Raw genomic sequence first — 14,584 nt, forward strand, 5'->3', positions numbered from 1 at the left:
CTATGTCAAGAAATACAGAAGACAGCTTCCTGGCCAAGTGACTGGAAGAGATCCATATTTGTGCCTATTCCCAAGAAAGGTGATCCAACCGAATGTGGAAATTATAGAAAAATATCATTAATATCACACGCAAGCAAAATTTCACTGAAGATCATTCAAAAACAGCTGCAGCAGTATATTGACAGAGAACTGCCAAAAATTCAGGCTGGTTTCAGAAGAGGACATGGAACCAGGGATATCATTGCTGATGTCAGATGGATCCTGACTGAAAGCAGAGAATACCAGAAGGATGTTTACCTGTGTTTTATTGACTATACAAAGGCATTCAACTGTGTGGATCCTAACAAATTATGGATAACGTTGTGAAGAATGGGAATTCCAGAGGACTTAGTTGTGCTTATGAGGAACCTTTACATTGATCAAGAGGCAGTTGTTTGGACAGAACAAGGGGATACTGATTGGTTTAAAGTCAGGAAAGGTGTGTGTCAGGGTTGTATTCTTTCACCATACCTATTCAATCTGTATGCTGAGCAAATAATCCAAGAAGCTGGGCTATATGAAGAAGAACGGGGCATCAGGATTTGAGGAAGATTCATTAACACCCTGCATTATGCAGATGACACAACCTTGCTTGCTGAAAGTGAAGAGGACTTGAAGCACTTACTAATGAAGATCAAAGACCACAGCCTTCAGTAGGGATTGCACCTCAACATAAAGAAAACAAAAATCCTCACAACTGGACCAATGAGAAACATCATGATAAAAGGAGAAAAGATTGAAGTTGTCAAGGATTTCATTTTACTTGGATCCACAATCAACACCCATGGAAGCAGCAGTCAAGAAATCAAAAGATGCATTGCACTGGGTAAATCTGCTGCAAAGGACCTCTTCAAAGTGTTGAAGAGCAAAGACGTCACCTTGAAGACTAAGGTGCACCTGACCCAAGCCAAGGTATTTTCAATCGCATCATATGCATGTGAAAGCTGGACAATGAATAAGGAAGACCGAAGAAGAATTGACGGCTTTGAATTGTGGTGTTGGCAAAGAATATTGAATATACCATGGACTGCCATAAGAATGAACAAATCTGTCTTGAAAGAAGTACAGCCAGAATGCTCCTTAGAGGCAAGGATGGTGAGACTGCATTTTACATACTTTGGACATGTTGTCAGGAGGATCAGTCCCTGGAGAAGGACATCATGCTTGGCAGAGTACAGGGTCAGCGGAAAAGAGGAGGACCCTAAACGAGATGGATCAACACAGTGGCTGCAACAATGAGCTCAAGCATAACAACAATTGTAAGGATGGCTCAGGACCAGGCAGTGTTTCGTTCTGTTGTGCCTAGGGTTGCTATGAGTCGGAACCGACTCAACGGCACCTATCAACAACAACATAGATACAGAAACTAGATTCATACTTGTCTAGGGCTGGGGGGATGGGAAGAACTGGGAAGTGCTGGCTAATGGATGTGGGTTTGTTTCTGGGATAATGAGAATATTCTACAACCTGTGGTGATGGTTGCTCTACGCTGAATATATTGAAAGCCATTAAATTGTACACTTTAACCGGGTGAATTGTATGGTATATGAATTATGTCTCAATAAAGCAGTTTAAAAACGGAATAACTGGTCTTGTTCCAAATGTACACATATACAAGGAAGTTTTTCTTCCATCGCCTTCTATTTTTTACCTCTATGTTTGTTTTCATCATGTTGTGTCCCTTCCTATTACTGGCATTTTCAATATTGTCATTGCTTTTGCACTTAACAGATGTGCTGAAAATATTCTGTATTCTATTTTCTGAGTAGGGTTATGGATATGAAAATATCATCCCATCTGATTTTATATTTAAATATATTTTTTTTATACCCAGTAACCAGGAGTCCCTGGGTGGCTCAATGGTTAAGTGTTTGGCTGCTAACCGAAAGGTCAGCAGTTTGAACTCACCTGGAGGTGCCTGAAAAGTAAGGCCTGGTGAAGAGCTTACAAAAGGTGACAGCCTTGAAAAGCCTAGAATGCAGTTCTACTCTGCACACATGGGGTCACCTTGAATCAGAAATGACTTGAGGGCAACTAACAACAACTCAGTAACCATTCACTGGCTGGCAAGTTGCCACAAAATAAGATTCGGAATGCAGAAAAAAATTTGACTAAATCTATGTCTGTACATACATCCAAGTTTGAAAGTATAAATTTCTTAGTAATGCACAATATTATTCAGACACCATTTACAACTGTTGCAAATACTGTGTTTTTTTTCTTGAGTTTCTCTAGAGTCAGGAATAAGAAGAAAACAAGAAAAGGGACAGTTGGTTCTACCGGAAAACCATTCTTTATTATGCAAGAATCTATTGCATTCAGACTGACTGAGAGGAAGAACGTGACCAGTTAGTTAACTGGCCCTTTTCTCTGACCGAAACACTTCTGGAAGTTTTGGGTTTCAAATTCCACTGTGCCAGGATTAAGCCCCCTAAACATCTAACTCAGGGAAAACATCCCTCTATCTCACGCCTTCTTCCCTTAAAATGAAAGACTATTGAATCATGAACATTTGTGGGTTGTGAGGTTGTTAATTCTAGAGACAGGCACTACTTTGGCATGCAGGGAAGATCTGAGCAACGTAAGCTCTCAAAAGACAGAATTAAATGCAGAACTCCGGATGCAAACTATCTTTCACAAATAAATATACTGGACAAAGTTACTCTTTACAAAATATTTCTGCAAGTCTTTCACATCATGTGGTCCCAGAAACTCGTCCTGTACATGAGACTCTCCCAGAGACTTTATTAAAAATACAGCTTCCTAGCCCCTTCCTAGATTTACAGATTCCTAGGAGTTTTTTTTTTTTTTTAGGAGTACTTTACCATTCTCTCAAACTGTGGTTTCAGAGGTATGTTTTTGAAGAAAGTGCTGTGGCTGAGTCATCACAGGTCTGAACCTTAAGCTTTCTTTTCTCCCTCAGCAAGGATCCTAGTAATTTTAAATCGGTTTCACTTTCCATTCCCATTTCTTTTTCACAAAGGCAATCACACAGAAACAGAGAGTAAGCACTAGCTGATGCATTCCCGCCCCTTCTGCCCTTTATATAGATCACTTCAGCATTTACTTAAGGCAGACCAGGAAGATTTCTGAAGAACAAATCCTCCCGTACCCCAGCTCTTCAGAACAGCGAAGAAGCAGATTGCCATCATGAGGTAAGTGAGATAAGAATGAATAGCCACTCTTGTTCTTGAATGCAAATAGTAAGCTGAGCTTCTTCCTGAGCAGGCAAGTCACTCAGTCATCCTCTGGCTTAAGAGATAAAACCCACTGCCATCGAGTCGATTCCGACTCATAGCGACCCTATAGGACAGAGTAGAACTGCCCCATAGAGTTTCCAAGGAGTGCCTGGTGGATTTGAACTGCCGACCTCTTGGTTAGCAGCCGTAGCACTTACCCACTATGCCACCAGGCTTATGGGATAATCACGCATTTATAAGTTTGGGCATTTTTTATTTCTGTGGCTTTTTCTGGTGTCTAGATTCAGGCTCCCTAAACTTCTAGAACTGTCCAGTGGGTGCAGCTGAGAGCTGGGATGCCCGGTGTGTTTAGAGCCACATTGGCCCAAATATGCTTCTTCAAAGCTGAACCTAAGGGAATTACTCTTTATGGGCTTTTGTTGTTGGTCTTGTTATTTATTTGAAGGGACTAAGTCAGAGGCTTTTTCCTTGTAATTTGAAAAGGAAGGATTTCTTTTCAGCAGATATTGTAGTGAAGACAGAATCAGTACTGCAAACCTAGCTCATGTTGAGGGGAATTCTGCTCTGAACCAGATCACTTCAAGGTGGGAAGCGGAAAAAAAGATTCTTACGGATGGGCATTTTCTATTTCTTATATGAAAGCAAAGCCAAAGCTCAAAGTTTATTGTGATTGCTATGGTGAAAGCTGTTAAGGAGCAGAAAATAATTTCTCCTCAAAAACATACCAACAGCTCTCATCTCTAGTGATGGAAAACCTGATTGAGGATTGCCCGGGGTCAGTAGCGGGTTGGGGCTTGACAAGGAAAGCATACAAGGGACTATTTTGGGGTCATGGAAACTGTCTATAGGGAGATAGTAGTAGTGGTTACATGGGTATTTACATGTGTAAAAGCTGTACACTTAAATTGAGTACATTTTATTGTATGTAAAGTATAACCTCAATAGACTTGATTTTTTAAAAATGCATATTGACCTGCTAGAGTTCTACCATTGGAGAGAGCGTCAGGAGAGGGAGAGCTGATAGAAAAAGATGCCCTTCCCATCAAATACTTATGGGGAGGGATTGAAGCATTGGATGCCTGAGGACCAAAAAACCAAACCAAACCAGTTGCCGTTGAGTCAGTTCTGACTAATGGCGGCACACTGCACACTGTTGGGTTTTCAAGGATGTAAACTTCTGGAAGCAGGTCACCAGCGCATTCTTCTGAGGTGCCTTGGGTGGGTTAGAGCCACCAACCTTTCTGTTAGTAGTCAAGTTTGCTTAATCATTTGTGCCACCCAGGGACTCCAGATGCATGGGGAGGGAGGATCCAGACGACCACTCAGTGAAGAGGGGTAAAGGAGGACTGGGTACCTTACCCTCAGCCCCAAAACCCCTTGCTGTTGAGTCGATTCCAACTAATAGTGACTTTATAGGACGTGTTAGAACTGCTCCACAGGGTTTCCACGGAGCGGATGGTGGATTTGGACTGCCGACCTTTTGGTTAGCAGCCAAACAACCACTGCACAACCAGGGCTCCAGCCCTCAGCCCCAACTGCTCCCAAATATTTTGCAAAGCAGTATTTGGGGACGGGATGGGTAAGGGGAATTCACAGCCAAGTGCCTTAGGTTACCTTTTTCTATATGAATTCCTAGTCATGAAGTGATGCTGATCACGTCTTCATGAGTGGGGTTGACCAGAAAGCCAGGCCCTACTCAGAATCTTGGTAGCCAGCCAGCCATGTGCTTGGGTGGCCTGTGCTTAGGTGTATTCAGGGCCCTCTCATCTGAGGACTGTGCTGGTCTGAAGCCCATATCAAGATGCCCCTGCTCCCAGATGCTCAGAGACATAGGCAGGTTGGGCTACTCCTCAGCAGGAGTGCTAAAAACTGTCAAAAGGGGCAATCACCTAGGAAACCGCCTAGCATCTGCAGGCTAATGGGTATCCTCCTCTGTCTGTACCCAGAAGAACTCTGTAGCTCCCTCCACACTCTCCCAGATTCATTTAAAATCATAAGACAAATGTGTTATGGATCATGGTGGTAACAGTTTCCACGTACTCAGTAGTGGGTGGTGCACACTGCTAAGTGCTTTCCATATATTATCTCAAGGCATATAAGGAAGTAAGAACTATCATTTCTAATAAAAAAAAATTAGTTGCCTCCTTTTCTAGATGAGCAAAATGGGGCTCAGAAGGCCAAATTTACTTGACCAAGAGGTCACATGACAAGCAAGTCAGAGGGGAGTCATTGACCCAGGAGTCTAACTCCAGTGGTCAGCATCTCCTGCTTCCATGTACAAAGGCCAGAAGGGGGAACTATCTTAATGCTTTTAATTATGCTCACTTTAGAGAGAGGGACAGGCACCACAAGGACAAGGCTCTCAGTGTCCTTAATCTGGAGAATGAGGACCACTCTTTGGTGACAACTCACTCCTTAGAGAACCTAGAGCCATACCTTTAAAAAAGGTAAAAAGTGGCTCTCCCTATAATTTGGATGGAGGGAAAAAGGAAATTCATTCTGGGCCGTTTTCAGGGTGAGGAAATGAAGGCTCAGGGATGTGACTCCCAGAGCAGTCAAGGGGATAACCCAATTCCAGATGTCCTGTGGCTACTTTTCCTCCACTCCACTCTAGTCCTCAGCCTCATTTTCAGACTACATTATCTCCCACAATTAAATGGGAAAGCTGCTTTTCAAAGTATCTCTAGAACAGTGCTTCACAAAGTGTCCTACAAGGACTTCTGCAACAGAATTTCCCGGGTGCTTGTAAAAATTTTTTTTTTTTTTTTGTAAAAATGCAGATTCCTGAACCAACCCCCAGGCTGACTGCCTCAGAATCTCTGGGAGTAGGACCCTATAATCCAGGTCCTCTTACAGTCAGTTGCTGAAAACAAAAATTAGTAACAGACATCTTACTTTGATTTTAAGGTCTTTCTTATCCATGAAAACAAATATTAATCATAAAAAGCCTGACCCGGACTGCAAAAGGCTGTCAGGAACTGCTCTACAGCAATGTAAATTTGTCTTATCCTGCTAGAAAAGGATGGTTGTCAGAACATTACCTCCTAGTTTAATTCTTAAAAAGTCTCATAGCTGCAGGTGTGTGGAGGGCCAAATTATTAGCCTCTAGGCCAGAAGTGGAAACCCTGGTGGCATGGTGGTTAAGAGCTAGGGCTGCTAACCAAAAGGTCGGCAGTTTGACTCTACCAGGCGCTCCTTGGAAACCCAATGGGGCTGTTCTAATTCTTAGTAAAGGGGGAAGGCAGGGTGCATCCAATCATGGTAAGATTACCCAATGGATAATCCTATATATTTCTCCTTCCCCTTCTCTTTATAAGCCTCATTTGTATCTAGCTTTTTCTGAAATCAAAATGGCCTGCTCTATACGCGTATGGTAAAGTCACTGTGAGTCGGAATTGACTCTATGGCAATGGGTATGTGCATACAGAGCCCTGGTAGGGCAGTGGTTAAGAGTCTGCCTGCAAACCAAAAAGTCAGTGGTTCAAATCCACCAGCCACTCCTTGGAAACTTCATGAGGCAGTACTATTCCGTCCTATAGGATCGCTATGGTTTGAAATCAAATCAACAGCAATAGGTTTTTATATGCACATAGAATAATTGCTCAGAATAAGCCTTATGTTCAAATTTCAGTGAGTTTTGATTATTTTTAATACACTCAAATCACAGTTTAGAATCAGCCTAGAACCCTCTATGCAGTAGAGAGTGAGCTCAGTGCTCCCATGTTCAGTTTGTTTAAATTTCCCGTCAGTAGGAATCTTGGCATTACATTAATTTCACTTAACTTTTCTCTTTTTTAAAAGCACAATCCTAAGGGTGGGCACCTTGGGTGGGAACTTCCTTTATATGGCCCTATATCATTCTCTTCAGCATTTGCTTTGTGATTAACAAACAGATTTCTGGAAATAAAATCAGCTTGGACTGCAGCTTCTCAGAGTTGCATAGTAACAACCTTCATGAGGTACATATTCCCTGCTTCTCTGATAGGAAGTACAGAATTTCTCACAAATCTTATTCTTGAATACACATTCTTAAATTATGCTGATTCAGATTAAACATGCTGTGTCAGAGTTATCCAGAAAAGCAGAACCAATAGGACGGATGGATAGAGAAGAGGAAAAGATTGGCTTATATGATTGTGTGGGCTGGCGAGTCTGAGATCTGTAAGGCAGACAGGCTAGAAACACACACAGGAGGTGATGTTGCAGAATTGAAAAAAAAAAAATTGTTCTTCTCTGGGAGCCTCAGTTTTTGCTCTTAAAGTCTTTCCACTGATTGGAAGAGGCCCATCCACATTATCAAGGATAATCTTTACTTAAAATCCACTGACTGTAGATGTTAACCACGTCCACAAAATGCCTTCATGCCAACACCTAGATTAAAAAATAGTGTTTGATTAAATAACTGGGTACTATACAGCCTAGCCAAGTTGACACATAAAACACAAGCATCACACATGCATTTATGTCATTTGATCATCAACTTATTTTACCAATTCCTGCATTTTTTTCCCCTGTGGCTCTTTCTGATTTACACTCAGGCAGCCTAAAGACACTGTTATGAATAATCAAAACTCACCAAAATTTGAGAATGAGTTTTATTTTGAGCATTTATTCTATATGCATACACAAAGGCCATTTTGATTCCAGAAAAACCAAATGGTGTGAAGAAGCTAGGTACAATGGGGCTTATAAAGAGAAGAGGAGGGAAAAATATAGAAGATCAACCACTGGCTAATCTTAACATGATTGATTGAACCCTGCCTTCCACTTTTACTGAGATCAACTGAATTGAATTTGTTTATACTTATTAAAAACAAACAAACAAACAAACCAAAACTCTTGCCATCGAGTAGATTCGGACTTATAGTGACAAATTGAATTTATTTATACCTAAAAATAGTATTTAGAGCAACTTTCAAAAACCCAGTTGCTGTCAAGTCAGCTCTGATTCATGGCAACCCCATGTGTCTCAGAGTAGAACTATGCTCCATAGGGTTTTCAATGGCTGATTTTTTGGAAGTAGATCACCAGGCCTTTCTTTCAAGGTGCCTCTGGGTGGACTCGAACCTCCAACCTTTCAGTTAGTAGTCGAGTGCATTCACCATTGATACCACCCAGGATCTCCATTCAAAAAACACATATGAGATAAATTTGTAAGTGAGGAAACTTTTGCAAAGGGAGTGTTTGCTTTTAAAAAGGCAATAATATTTTCACACATATCTTCTGTACTCTGGCTCTGGATTTCACGTTTTGTTTTATCCAGATCTTAAGACTACCAGTTCAATATATTTTGCTCTAAAACTCACTTCAAGGAGAGATCAGGTATCAAATAATATTGTTTTCACAAATTATCAACCTTAGGGAGGAGGTTTAAGAAAAATCAACAAAACTAAATTCAAATTTTCAATAATTTTTATAATTTCAAAGCCACATGCATAGGCTGGCTATCCTCCTGAATAAACTGTTCAAATTTACCATAAATTTCTTGGTATGGTCATCTCTGGCATTGGTAAACTGGTGGTATAGATACAATGCGCCCAAGAGTTCCCTTCGCAGGGTTCTTGTTCAAGTCCAGGAATATTGAATAACCCTTTCTGCTTTCTTAAGCAACTGGTGTCTCCTGAAGCTGATATATGACAGGGCTGGAATATGTTTCACCTTAAATGGAGAACCTCCAGCAATAAATATTTTAAATACAGATCTGGATTAAATGGGTCTGGGATGGGGCTGAGATGCTGCCTTTCTAACAGCCTCCCAGGTGATGTTGGTCCAAGGACCACACCTGGGGGAGCAAGGCTCTAAGAAGACTTCGCTTTTTGGTAGCAATCTCCAATTGCTAGTTTTCCATCCCTAAAGTTCTACTTAAATAGGGAAGGCTCGCTTTATATGAACATCCTTCCCACCCTCTCCACCCTCCATTTTTAAATATTTAAAAATCTGTTAATATCCCTCTGGCTCATTGATACATCAAAAGCCAAAAAAAAAAAAAAAAAAAAGAGAGAGAGAGACTGTAAGAGCAAGGGTGAGATTGTTATCAAACCCACAAGGTGGTTTATGGTTTTGTTAAGGAGAAATTGTCCAAGGAAACTTGTCATTCTGTAGGTCTACTGTGAAGTTGGTTGGATGCTCTCCATCAGTCCTTAGAGTGCTCAGCTATTATCTTCAGACATCTATAAAAACCTACAAATCAATTCTACACCTATTGATCTGAAACCCATCTCTTCCTTCCTCTCTCTAAACCTCCTAATTTGGCCATCACCAAAGTTAACGTATGTTCCAAGGTTTTTATAATGCTTTATATGCATAATAGTTATAAACAGATTTGTACAGTGTTCATCTTTATAACTTACTCTTAATATTTATTTTTTCATAATTGCAAATTCAAGTTTTGACAGAAGGTGCTTCATCCAGGACAGCTGGAAGCCCCAAGTAAAGGCAAATTGGATGACCCTAGAATGGAGAGGGAAGGCACTGGTACCTTAGGGCTCTAGCCAAGGACCAAGAAGTGGAAAAAGACTGCCAAGAAAAAAGGCATGCACATAAAGTGCATATCTGGACATAGGAGGCATCTTCCCCTTGCTCCTTCCCATTGCCTTGGGTTGAGTCTGCATTTTTTACTATGCAGCATTTCACATGCAATCATATTGGACCAGAAATGGTTTAGATGAGCATTGCCAGAGACAGAGACAAGAGCAGATCAGACCATTCCTAGCCACAGTGTGTGGGCCAGCATTAGTCTGTGGGAAAATGTTTGCTCTTCCATAGCAAATTGCAAATAAAGTCTGTCAAAGAAGAAAATCTCTGTTAGGAGTGAAAAAATGGTGTTTTATTGTGCAATAATACAACTCAAGCTGGGCAGCACTAAATAAAAATACGAAGTTCTCTATACCCAGAGGTTTTTATGCACAGAGAACAAAGGAAAGGTAAGGGCTTAGATAAGATCAGCTTCAGCTTTTGAGTCCTTTGAAATGTAACGTTCAGCCACTTGGCTAGGAGGGAGTGAGTTAGCACCTACCTAGGAGAATGTCGGGGAGGATAGCCAGTTAGGTTATACATGATTGGAGTCATAAACACATTCTTCCTAGGAACAAATTATTTACATCCTGACCTTTTGCTTCCTGGGAATGCTTGTCTTATGTCATTCTTAGGTCCTGAGCTAAGTGCCTCCATTTTCGAAACTTTCTGTGTATAAGTCAATGGCTCCTCACAGAGCTAAATGTACTCAATTTAGTGGACTTCCCTTTATTTTGAGATTACATTCTTTCTTACTTCTTCAGTTATAACAAAAAGTCTTTCTTTCTCTCTCTTTTTCTATCCTTTAAATTTGAGGTTGGTAAACAGGTGGTTGGTGTCTTTTTAAATGGATTTTTCTTCCCATGTCATTGTACTGCCAAATAAGTTGACAACTCTATTTGGTTCATAACTTTTTTTAATGAAATTATGCTAGTCTGTGAAATCTAAAAATATGGAAAATACCAGGTTTGATGATTTCTGGAGCTACTTCCCAATTTTATGGTGCCAGAATTCTATTGTTAAGAAAGATGGAACACAAAAACACAAATCAATAAAACACACCCCAAGCCCTAGGCATATTTAGATGTGAGAACACACTTTTAGAACTGAAGTTACTTATTTAACTAAATAAAGCAAGTGACCTCCCTTGGTATCTCCTAACTACAAAACACAAATTTGTCTTTTTTGTTTGTTTCTTGAAATAAATTCATTCATTCTGGGGATCTGTCCTGGCATGGTCGGGGACTGTTTCAATCAGACTTAAGCCAAGGCTTCAGGGGTCTGTGTGTGACTACAGGGAAGTGATGGAAAACATGAAGGAAAAGGATGAAATCATATAACATGTTGGCAAATATCCCTGTGCTTTCATGTCTTTACATGGCTCCTTCTAGCCAGAAGGATCTCCTGTGGGGGCAGGGAAGGCTGGGATAAACTTTATTTTTCTTAGTATCTCTAACAACTAAGAAAGTGACACAGACAGGGTGCCCAGTAAAAGGTCAGTGGGTGGCTAAATAAACCTACCCAGAATGGGTGGGACTGAGGCATGACCAGACAGATCCTGCTCTACCCCTGTCATGAGGAGAGGGTCGCTATCGACTACTTCAAATGATTTTTGTCTTTCCACAGTGTCTTTATTAATTATTAAGCACACAGGTTCTTGGCTACCCTAGACACCAGAGGCCTCAGTCACCAAAAGGGTAAGAGAGAGAAAGAGAGAAAGCAAGCTTACGGCAAACAAACTCCAAAGTCCAAGGTCTAAGGTCCAAAGTCCAAAGTTCAGACACCTCTGTCACTCTTGACCACATTGTCTCATTGGGCTCAGGAGCACTATACCAGGCCTCTATGTCAGCAAGACTTTTGTCAAGCTAGGGTCCTGGAGGGATAGACTTCCCTTCAGACTGAGTGGAGACTGGGGTGGCTTAAAGGCCAATCGCCCTTACTTCCAAACTCAGCTGGCTCTGGGGCCCCGGTCGATCAACCTCTCTCATAGAGAGTCCTCTGGCAGGTGAGGGGTCTCACACCGCCTCTCCACTGTCCAAAAGAGGGTGGCTCTGATGTGCTCCGAGCAAAGTTGAGTCTTAGTGTCTCTTCTTCTACACACGTTGAGGCTCTCTGAGCCTTTTTGGTTGGTGTTGAAAAGTCCTTGTTTGTGACTTGGTTGGTCCCGGTTCTTCTGTTGATAAAGTTGTTTTTCTCGTCTAGGTTACATCATCTTCTTTATCTTCTTTCTTCACATGTCGTTTACTTTTTCATTTGCTTTCAGCTAACCTGCTCTCCACACTCCTCCTCTCATTCATCTTACCCCATCTCTTACATATCTGCGTTCACAGATGTGCTTTGTGGGTTTCTGCACAGACCATAGCTCTATAAAGATAAGTTTAGAAAGTGAAAGGAAAGTGCCTCCTTGTCTGCCTAAGAAGACATAGGGGTGTAATGATTGGCAGATATACATCAGAGTAACCATCTTTATTTTCTCCCCAGTGAGATCACCAAGAACTCCCTGGAGAAAATCCTTCCTCAGCTGAAATGCCATTTCACGTGGAACTTATTCAATGAAGAAAGTGTCTCATATGATCTAGAAGATAGAGTGTGTAACCAGATTGAATTTTTAAACACTGAGTTCAAAGCTACAATGTACAATTTGTTGGCCTACATCAAACACCTGGACGGTCAAAATGAGGCAGCCCTGAAATGCTTACAGCAAGCTGAAGAGTTAATCCAGCAAGAGCACGCTGACCAAGCAGAAATCAGAAGTCTGGTCACCTGGGGAAACTACGCCTGGCTCTACTATCACATGGGCAGGTTCTTGGAAGCACAAGAATATGTAGACAAGGTGAAACAAGCTTGTGAGAAGTTTTCAAATCCTTACAGTATTGAGTGTCCTGAGCTTGATGGTGAAGAAGGGTGGACGAGGTTAAAGTGTGGAGGAAAGCATAATGAAAGGGCAAAGGTATGTTTTGAGAAGGCTCTAGAAGAGAAACCCAACAACCCAGAATTTGCCTCTGGACTGGCAATTGCCATGTACTATCTAGATGAAAAACCACAGAAGCACTCCTCTGTTGATACTCTGAAGCAGGCCATTGAGCTGAGTCCTGCCAGCCATTATATTAAAGTTCTCTTGGCCCTGAAACTGCAGATGATGGACAGAGAAGCTGAAGGGGAGCCATTGGTTGAAGAGGTCCTGGAGAAAGCTCCTTCCCAAACAGATGTCCTTCGTAGAGCAGCCAAATTTTACAAAAGAAAGGGAGACATAGACAAAGCTATTGAGCTGTTTCTAAGGGCACTGGAATCCATGCCAAACAATGGTCACCTCTATCACCAGATTGGAACCTGTTACAGGAAAAAAATCAATCAAATGCAGAATACAGAAGAATACGTCACTAACGGGAATAGAGAAAAGATTGAAGAACTAAGGGAATATGCTATCAACTATTTCAAGAAAGCTCTTGAAAACAAAATAAATCACCCTTTTGCATATACCAATCTCGCTGAACTCCTGGCACAAAGAGGTCAGTACAGAGAAGCAGAAGAATGTTACCAGACAGCATGCAGTAAGGAGTTCCCCGATGCTGAGAAGCAGCAGCTTCGTCAGTGGTATGGCAGCTTCCAGGAATATTATATGAAGTCTGATGATACTGCTGTCCAACATTACTTGGAGGGTTTGCAGATAAGCAAAACATTAGCAGAGAAGGAAAAAATGAAATGCCAAGTACAGAACACAGCTGAAAATCAGCTTTCACGAAATGCACCAAATTATTGGTATCACCAAGGATTAATTCACAAAGAGAATGGAGACGTGCAGCAAGCAGTGGAATGCTATGAGGAAGAGCTGGGCCGCCTACTAAGGAACACCCCTTCAGGCATAGGCCGCTTGTTCCTGCCTGCATCGGAGCCTGAGAAAGGCAGTGAGGAGATGGGCCAGGGTGCAAACAGCCCCACTCTCAGAGAGCCCCCCAGCCCCTGAGCTGAGACAAAGAGGAGGAAAAAGAACAGAGTGTCCATGACAGGGAGAGGAGTGGAAAGGAATGGGTCCCAACCTGGGGTTGTTGAGGAGAATGGTCTTGCTTGTTGCTTTAAGACATACTTCTAGAGAGTTGTTTTCTCATGTTCTGTCTCTCTGTATATATCAGCCACACAGTTATCCAGTCAGCAGGTCTTGTAACTACTTGTAGAAATAGTGCATGAGGCCTACATGATGCTAATTAGTTCTCAATTTGTACTCAGGTCACCAGATAACCCCCACTTCTGCCCTTCTTGGCAAAGGTCATAAATGGTGGTTGTCTACCAACAGAATCTTCGATTGCACTCCCTTCATCCAATTTCCATCCAGCCCTCTGGGCCTCCTGGCAGACTAGTTTCTGACTAACCCTGGAAGAGTCTTATGTCTTGCTCCTGGCTTTAACCATAGTGTTTATTTGTATTCCTGACAGTAATACTATAGTAAATATGTATTCTGGATAGTAATGCTACAATAAATTTAATTTTTTTTTTTAACTCTGAATAGAGGTGATTGCATAATTTGTGGGTATGTGTAATTAAGACGGAAGCCCTGGTGGTGTAGTAGTTAAGTACTACGGCTGCTAACCAAAGGGTTGGCAGTTAGAATCAGCCAGGTGCTCCTTGGAAACTCTATGGGGCACTTCTACTCTGTCCTATAGGGTTGCTATGAGTCGGAATCGACTCGAGGGCACTGGGTTTGGTTGGTTTTGGTTATTAAGACAGGAATATTAATTCCCAAAGTTTCTCCTACTACAGCCATACCATGCTATTCTCAACACGGCAATTTTAGCTCCACAAGTGTTTGCACTGTGCAGCCAAGCCGTGCACAGAGA

General features: G+C 41.7%; 1 protein-coding gene across 1 annotated transcript; it reads left to right on the plus strand.

Annotated features, from left to right (window-relative positions):
* The first annotated feature begins 3,023 nt into the window (after window positions 1-3,023).
* On the plus strand, window positions 3,024-14,253 carry IFIT3 (interferon induced protein with tetratricopeptide repeats 3). The gene is made up of 2 exons (XM_049855928.1): window positions 3,024-3,194; window positions 12,234-14,253. Exons 1-2 carry the CDS (start codon window positions 3,190-3,192, stop codon window positions 13,714-13,716), a joined length of 1,488 nt encoding a protein of 495 aa, XP_049711885.1. The 5' UTR covers window positions 3,024-3,189; the 3' UTR covers window positions 13,717-14,253.
* Window positions 14,254-14,584: the final 331 nt, after the last annotated feature.

The sequence above is a fragment of the Elephas maximus genome, chromosome 16 (assembly GCF_024166365.1).
Source record: "Elephas maximus indicus isolate mEleMax1 chromosome 16, mEleMax1 primary haplotype, whole genome shotgun sequence".
Taxonomy (NCBI): domain Eukaryota; kingdom Metazoa; phylum Chordata; class Mammalia; order Proboscidea; family Elephantidae; genus Elephas; species Elephas maximus.